The sequence below is a fragment of the Austrofundulus limnaeus genome, unplaced genomic scaffold (assembly GCF_001266775.1).
Source record: "Austrofundulus limnaeus strain Quisiro unplaced genomic scaffold, Austrofundulus_limnaeus-1.0 Scaffold137, whole genome shotgun sequence".
Taxonomy (NCBI): Eukaryota; Metazoa; Chordata; class Actinopteri; order Cyprinodontiformes; family Rivulidae; genus Austrofundulus; species Austrofundulus limnaeus.
Genome location: NW_013952539.1, coordinates 944,348 through 953,382, shown reverse-complemented (window position 1 = coordinate 953,382; position 9,035 = coordinate 944,348). Strand labels below are relative to the sequence as shown.

Genomic DNA, 9,035 nt, shown 5'->3' with positions numbered 1-9,035 from the left:
TATATATACTGTATATTGGATGTTCAGCTGCATTGATATATATTATAGCTGTGATGATCACGTGTCTKTTCTCTGTTTGCAGATGCCTTCAGAATAAATGAACATGAGGAATTAAGAAATATAATCCAAGCTGAAAGAAATAGAAAATCTGCAGCCAAAGATGAAACTGTCCACGTGAATGAATGCTTCATCTGTAAKAATATTATCCTCCCACACATGTTTTTATTTAGATTGTATTGTCAGGATCGCCCTCAAACCTCAGTGGAAAAATTACACCTTTAAATACGTCAGTGTAGAAACATTAGATATTTCTCTTTAAATTGTTTAATTATTTTATTGAACATTAGTTAAATAAACACAGCAGCACACAATAAGACTGCAAAATTCAATGGAAAGTGTTTTTCTTTCTCTCAATTAGTGTCTTTTTCAGATTTGACACTTCTCTCTTTTGATGCCGAGCTTCCGTTCACTTCATCTGTTTCTTCTATAATGATCTGAATCATTTGCTGACAAAGCCTCGTTTCTGTTGGCCGTCCATTCCTCCCAGAGAGAAACTTCTGTCCAAGGATGTTGTCAAGACGACTGTGTTTCTAACGGTGACTGTGGCGGCGCTGTGGCAACCGGACAATTCAGTTCAATTAGATTCATTAGTGTTTTTAGGTGTTTAGGCTCCAGGTGAGAAACATCTTAACTACAGAGAAAAGTTTATACACAAAAGCATCGCGCACCGCTGGATCAGTGACTCATCGCGGTGTGTCTTCATCCTCAGCATCAATAAAACCATTCAGCATCGTTTCTCCTATAATTCTTCTCTTTCCACAGGTGCCAGCGTTTCTCTTAAAGGAATGTGGAGGATYAAGCCAGACAATAAAAGATTTATAATCCCTCGATTGAATTGGACCCTTCTTTTCACCTGATTACATGACGAATGCATGTGTGTGACGGACTCTGGTCGGTTTTGGATCATGTTAGTAAAAAAAGGTAAAAGAAAAGTGGAACATTTTCTCACCATAGACAAAAGTCACTTGTCAGAGATGATGCTCATGAGGATGTTTCAAATTGAGCGACCTATTTTAAAACTGCTGTGATTCTTCATTATGTGGGTGGTCTAACGTGTGTGTGCGTGTGTGTTTGTGTGTGTCAGAGGGCTTTATAAAAGGTCTGAAGGGTCGAATCAGATTTCAGTTTAGGGTTGAATCATCAGAAGAGCAGCTCGGACCAACTGGGACACTGTAAGTATCAGTTTATTTATGTTTTCTTAACTATTCTTAATATTTTGTAACTTTGAAAACTGTTTGCTTTTATAAAAATTACAGTTTTTATAGCTGTCAAATAGTTCTGTCACTCACATGCAACCTTATTTTTGTGAAGTTTTTGGTATAATTTTAGAAAAAAATCACTGAAAGTAGCTCTCTACAACTAGATTAATGTAAAAATGAAGATGAGAGGGACTTCATCTTTCATTTATTTGATTTAGACGTTGGAAGTTTATCTTCAACATTCTTAACATTAAGTTTATTTATAACATGCTGTTGTTTCTGTACCACAGAATCTGTTCTGCATTAGCATGCATCAGCATTATTACAACAAAAATGGATATTAATTACACAAACCACCATTTATTTTAGCAACACTGACCGTGTTGTGATTATTTTACTAATCAGTCAATGATTCACCACTAAATAAATGGATGATGTTTTCCTTTCACATAACAAGATATTTCTTTGGTTTTTCAGTCAGAAGATGCAGATATCCCACCGGTCTGCGCAGTTGTTTGCTGTCATGGTTCTTTTCATCTTGACAACCGTCCAGGGTCAACAGAACGAAAAGTGAGGCAACTATTGTTTCTTTATTATTTCATCTAGAACTCTKTTTTCAGATAAACTGGATGTTGAGATGTAACGATAAACAGAAGCCTTAAAGTTTTTTTATATATATATTTATATTATTTATGGAGATGTGAAATTACTTTGTGCAACAAAACAGCAAAAATATTTCAAAGCTGCCAATCGGTTTCTCTTCAGGATTGTTCCTCTTCCTTACTTATAGATTAACTAAAACAAACTTTGTTCTACAGAATAGAATAGAATAGAATAGAATAGAATAGAATAGAATAGAATAGAATAGAATAGATCTTTATTTCAAAGCAGACAAAAAAAACAATAAAATGTGTATAATGTATACATAAATGTACATTTTGACCAACTTACAAGGTCATCCGTATGAAAAGGAGAAGTAAAACTTAGATTTTATTATTCTTTTTTTTACTTCTTAATATAATTCAGACTTTTTATTTTTTTCTGTTTATATATATTCTGTATGTGATACAGAATTGAACTTGTTTTCTGGCGTTTCTCTAAACTCCTGGCTGCTTACTTCACTATAAAACTTGACCAAAGACATGTTTCTTGAAGCTGGATGAGCTCCTCTTAGAACAAAAATAGTTTTTTTTTTATTTTCTGGTCAGATGAGTTCATGTTTTTGCAGGATTTGGACAGAGACAGACAATAGTTTACAGGAGATGAAAAGTTTAATTTAAGATGTCTAAATGAGGATCTGGGAAGATAAGAGATGACAAATCTCTCTCGTTAGTTTGATGATGCAGAGACATTTTGTCATTGTTGGGTAAATTTTGAGAAGTGAACCTTGTTTTATTGTGATCAATGTTAGTTTGTGTTGTTTTGGCAAGTGTAAGTAAACCTGATCTTGTTTTAGAATAAAATGTTTTCTTTTCTGAAGACCGAAGCTGTGAGGCATTGCTTTGACTTGTGTTTGGTTTCCCTGCAGCCGCCGGGCTGTGACCGAACACCAGCTGATGCACGACCGTGGTCGAAACATCCAGAGTCTGAAGAGACTCATCTGGCTCTCCAGTGCGATCGAAGGTCTCCACACTGCGCAGGCCCGCTCGGCTGCTTTCACCCCCACAAAGGTCCTGGACTCGGCCCTGAATCCGGTGCTGATCCCTGCTGCAGGGAGCTCCCAGCCCGCACAGGTCCAGAACATCCTGAGAGACTTCTTTTACCCTCACTTGGCTCATCTGTTGGAAGAAGAACCTTGACACCACACCGATGCACAAACACGATACTTGTACATAGGAAATAAATACTTTGTGTCATTTTTTTGTATAACAAAAAGCCTACAGCGCAACACCAAAATGATCTGTAGTCCCAAGACCCTCATTCAGCAATAAATGTGTCCAAATATCTAAAATATTATGGTCCATGTAAAGTTATTGTTTTTTTCTTTATTTTTTTTTCTTTTTGTCTGTATTTTTTGTAGAGGTTTTCAGCAGTACACAGATATTTTTCCCAAACTTTATTCATTTCTTTCAAAATAACAAAATTAATTTATATACAATAAAAATACAAATCACAAATAAAATGAAAGGCGGCAGAAATGAGAAAAAAATCTGCACCTTTTTCTTCCCAAAATTAAAGTTTTAAACAATAAAAATCTACAAACAAGAAAAATGAAACAAAAACAACCTCAAATTCCAACATTTCACATGAACACACATTATATTGTTTCATATTTCTTTAACAAAGTGGCTTTTATCATTCACTTAAACATAAACATTGATCTGGCATTTTTGACATCACTCTCCAGATTTTTTCAGTCTTATTCCTTATTTTGAAGTACACCGCTCCCTCGAAATCCAGGTTTCACAAATATCTCTACCCCCTTCAGATTATAACAACTTTCTTTCTTAACAAAATTTAATTGGTTGTTTAAAGGTAATATACATTTGTGAACCTGTAAAATATAATCAACCAACTCATATAACTTCAATAATTTCAACTGATAAAATGATACATTTGATGGGTGACTGTGGGGTTTTCTTACAGCTCTTTTCTGTAAAACAAAATAGGGTTTATAATTGTTTTGTATGCTTTCCCCCAGACTTCAACACAATAAATCAAGTGTGGGACAACCATTTATACAACATATACAGAGCTCTATCAATAAACAACTCCCTTACTTTATACAGTACTCCTATAGATTTAGCAATTTTTGTTCTCAGATAATTTATGTGAGGTCTGTCAGCTTTTCATCACTGATGACACCCAGAAACTTCACCTCACTGACTTTACAGATCTCAACACCATCAACTCTAAACAGATGATCAATAATTCCCTTTCTAATACCGAATATCATACAGTTAGTTTTATCTAAATTTAATAATCATTTATTAAGTTTAGACCAATTTTGTATTTTCACAAATTCTGCTTGCATCATTTCCAACATCTGTTCTTATGTCTTTACTCGAACAAAAATGTAGTGTCATCTGCAAATAAAACACATTKAAACAACCAACAATACAGTATTAGAAGCCAAAAACACTTTGTGCACCTGTAGTTATGTTCACATGTAGTAAAAATATTTGTTACAAAAAAAACTTTTTCTGGATATCAAAAGTTCTATTAAGTCCCCTTTGAATGTTAATTATCTTCAAATTAAAAATATAAGAAATACGTTACCTTGGAGGAATTCCTAATTGTAAAGACAATAAAAAGACAAGCGTAACTTTTATTGGAACTTTTTATTATTGTTATTATTATTATTATTATTAGTAGTAGTAGTAGTAGTAGTAGTAGTAGTAGTAGTAGTGTAAATCAAAAGGAGATGACGTCACTGGCTGTTTGCCTGGCAGATCGCATTCAGGGTAATTTTCCCCACATCATAAACCTCGCGAGACTTCTGTGCTTGCTAACGATAATTAGCTAGCTGTGTCAACTCCAACAACACCGGGTCGTGGACATTTCCTTCCCAGCTGCAAACACCGCTCCGGTGTTCCAGGTCACGCACAGTTGATTAAAAAGACCACCGAAGACAGATATTGACTGTCGGACTGAAACACCCTGACTGCCCTGTGGAGTGTTCGCGACTCGCGTCCTTAAATCGGCAGGTCAGTCACTGTTACCTTCGTAGTAGCTGTTTTTTGGGGAGGGTTAGCTGCTCATGCTAGCCTAAATAGGCGCAGTAAACTCCCTATTAAAAAACTCTGAAGGTGTTGCGGCATACTTCCCAGTGGAAGTATGTAGATGATATACCAAAACGATTAAAACTGAGGAATAAATAAACAGGCGATAATTCCGCAGCTAATTTGCTCGCTGTGCTAATCGTACAACTTGTACAGCTACTCCTCATCAGCGAAGCTAACAGAAAGTAAGCTAATGCCGAACAGGATTGATTTTTGAAGATTTGTCAGCGGTTCGTGTACTGCATATGGCTTAAATGAGGTGTTAAGGAACACAAATACATTTAGTCATCACTCTGCATTTGGCTTTCACAGCTTTCTGAGTATCTCCTGTYAGAAACACATAAAATAAAGTGCAACGTGATGGCACGTTGTGGAGTTTGTAAGTTTGGTGCTGGTTTCGATTGATCGGTGACAGAAACGTGACGTTTTTCTTAGGCAAGACATCGTATGCTTTTTCTCAAATAACAGATGATTTTAGGTGAAGTATTTGTTTGTCTGCAGCATCTGGTTTGCAGTGTCATCAGTTTTATCAGGGAAGATGTTTGTTTATCAGGCATGACACAATCTGCACGTGTCATGCCTGACATAATACATCACTCTAAAAGCCTTAATAATGATGTCCAAAAATCTTAAACTCACTTCTTTGTATTTTGCTTTGCATGACATTTTAAAAAATGCCATGAAGTGGGGATAAGAGGATGTATAGTTTCCTGCTAACATTTAAAATGATTATCTTTTGCCAAATGACTAATCACCTTTAGTTTTTCAGGTGAAAATAAGTGTTTTTCACATGACAGTATTTTTCCCCCCCCCCTGTCCCCAGGAATTATCCAGTCTCACTGTCAGGACAGTGGCAGAGGCAGAGCCGTCAGCAGTGAAACCATCAGGCAGTAGGGCTCCATGAGCACAGCGGGGCAGCAGCAAGGGGTGGGCCTGCGTTCTCGCCGAGTGCTTGGCCGGGACAAGGACCCTGGTCAAGGCATGGGCATGGAGGCGACCTGCTGGCTGGCCCCYGGAGTGCTGCGCAGACTAATCGAACTTCCCTCTCCCCCTCTGTCTCGACACCAGCTCAAGAGACTGGAGGAGCATAGGTACTGGATTCCTGATGTTTTTTTTCGCTTTATGTCTTTATATTTAATTAATATGTACAGTAGCTAAATTAAATCTTTAACTGAAGAGATCCTGTAAAGACTTTATTGTAAAGCATAAATATCCCATATATACTCAGACAATATTGTTTACTGTACTATGTAAAACATCTTTTATGGAGGACCGAAACTGACATAATTAAAAATAAAGCAGAAATATATAAATGGACCGATGAATAAATACAATTAAAATGCCCCAATTAAATTAAAAAAGGAAAATGTTACCTCGTTTTCTAATTTAATTGACTATCAAGTCCTTTCATTTCCATGTGTTGCTTTTACATATATCTATAACTATAGATAATGTAATGTAATAATTAYGTTGTATTTGTTATTGTTTATTTTCTGCTCTGTGTATAAAGTAGGACTCCAAACTAAACTTGGCAGTGTCTCACCTGGCTGTTGTCTGTCTCTGCAGGTACAGCAGTGCTGGGCGCTCTCTGCTGGAGCCTTTAATGCAGAGGTACTGGGAGTGGTTGGTGGCACAGGTTCCTTCCTGGATTGCTCCCAACCTCATCACCATCATTGGCCTGGCCACCAACGTCTTCACCACGCTTGTACTCGTGTACTATTGCCCAACTGCCACTGAACAGGTTAGTAAGCTGAGAGGAAACTTAATATTGTCTTAAATGATGYGGGACAGTAGTTAGAACTGTCTCCTCTCAGAGAGAAGGTTGCAGGAATGTTAGGGAAATTGTGAAAACAGAGGCAGATGATGGTCCTGACCTAAACTACTGATAATCAGAATAGTTATTAATGGATTTTTCTKTCAATAAACATACATTACAGACATCATATCTCTCAAGTAGTTGCTTGGTTACAGTAGTGCTTCAGACAATGATAAAAACTGATATTATAAAAAGAAAAGCCCTACGTTATACTCAAAGTTAAGGTCAGGGGGTGCCTTGAAATGCAGTATAAGGCTTATATGTGTGCTGTATGTAGTAAAGCCCCAATCAGTTGTTTCCTTGTTTATTTTACCGTTATTTAACCATTGAGATTGCAGATCTCTTTTTGCAATTGCGGCCTAGGCCTGAAGGCAACAGGTAACAGTCTGAAATGTGCACATGTGCAATAATAATAGTCAGAACACTGACCTAATGACTGAGTTAGACTCAGTTTGCAGACCTCATTGGAGCATGAGTCTGTCATGACTGTTTTTTCCTGCAATTTTGAATTTTTCTGCTTTTATTCTCATTTTTATCTAATTTCATCTTGATAAAATAAGTACAGTAATTCTTCTTCTTCTTTTTGATCTATATTTATTTTTTATTGTTACTATCTTTAGTTTTATTATTATTGCTACAGTAGATAATGTCACATACTGTTTCTATAGTTTGGATTGATGTATCTGTTGCTGCTATTACACCTGAATTTTCCCATGTGGGACAATAAAGGCTGTTTCTATTTCTATTCTATTCTAAATATTAAGTGAGGTTATTTTAAAAGGTTTCTGTTGCCTATTTTTAATTCTCATTGCTTATATTTTTATAAAAATTGAAAAAAGAACTTTACATGAGTTTGTATTTATGTGTTGTTCCAGGCTCCTCTYTGGGCATACCTTTTGTGTGCTGTGGGTCTTTTTATCTACCAGTCATTGGACGCCATTGATGGTAAACAGGCCAGACGCACAAATAGCAGCTCTCCCCTGGGCGAGCTGTTTGACCACGGCTGTGACTCCCTTTCCACAGGTGAGTTTACTTCATGCTTGAGTTTATTCCTCTACTGTAAGCTGCCATCACTCCACACTGATGAAAAACAATGTCTTTGTTAAGGTGCTGCTGCACAGAACCGTTTCTGTGTGCTGACAACGCTGCAGCATCACCTGCGTGACAACAGTGTCTTTGTTTACACACACTCCCTCACACACAGATCATTTCTAATTTGTGCCTACGTCTGTTAGCAGCTCAAAGGCGGAACAACTCGACCCGATAACATTATTGCCCCTCTGTGTCTCACAAATTAGACGGCAATGTGCAACAAAAGCGCTGTCGGTTCTGCCCTGACCGTGCTTCGTGAGCAAGTCTTTTGTCTCAGAAAACACGGGTCCATGTTGTGAACACTGTTCTGTTTGATGTGCTCGTCTCTGCAGTGTTTGTGGTGTTGGGAACCAGTATAGCGGTGCAGCTGGGCACCAATCCGGACTGGATGTTCTTCTGCTGCTTTGCTGGGATGTTCATGTTCTACTGTGCCCACTGGCAAACATACGTGTCAGGAACCCTGCGCTTTGGCATGTGAGTCAACAAAAACTGACCAAAAAGGAAAAGTTCACTTTGTTTTAGTTTGTTTTTACTTCTTTGACAGCGAATTTATAGTGTTTTTCCTTTTAAAATGACCTTTTTCAAAGCTCTTAGGATTTTATCTGATTACAAAAATAAACTGCAGAAGCACCTTTATGCCCAAATTGAACAAAAACAATCCCCACCTTAGTGAGAAATTGGTTATATTTCAACCAAATGAGGTTCAACAGCATCACAACCGTTCACCATTGCTTACACTATTTACAAAGTATTTCCTTACCCTAATAGTTCCAGTGTCAGAGTGGAAAAGTGCTTCGTTAGCTTAGAATAAAAAGATTGCAATGAGCAATTCAGACCACTAGATGTCACCACATTTCATTTTACTTTACTGTCAACAGTTAAACCTGTTTTGTTAAAAGCATAAAACACACCCATTCCCTTTGCATTAAAATATTTTAAATGCAGTGAGACACACTTGAATGAACAAGCTTTTTAATGAATTGCTAAAACACTGACCTTGAATTTGTATTTTTCCTTTTCTGTTTACTTGGACTTCATCAGTTTGGCTGCCTTATTTGAAGTTTTGAGGCAGAATAACTGATTTAAAATTTTCACTACCTCCTGCATGTTTAGCTTTACGTTGGGTATTTATATAAGGCGAAACAC

General features: G+C 37.0%; 1 protein-coding gene across 1 annotated transcript in view; it reads left to right on the top strand.

The window, feature by feature from the left end:
- Positions 1–4,747: 4,747 nt before the first annotated feature.
- Positions 4,748–9,035, top strand: part of cept1b (choline/ethanolamine phosphotransferase 1b) — an 11,504-nt gene continuing 7,216 nt past the window's right edge. The window contains exons 1-5 of the mRNA XM_014016056.1: positions 4,748–4,906; positions 5,805–6,072; positions 6,548–6,722; positions 7,673–7,820; positions 8,222–8,363. Of these exons, the coding sequence (XP_013871510.1) occupies positions 5,882–6,072; positions 6,548–6,722; positions 7,673–7,820; positions 8,222–8,363 (656 nt within the window). The 5' untranslated portion in view covers positions 4,748–4,906; positions 5,805–5,881. The remainder of the gene's footprint in view (positions 4,907–5,804; positions 6,073–6,547; positions 6,723–7,672; positions 7,821–8,221; positions 8,364–9,035) is intronic.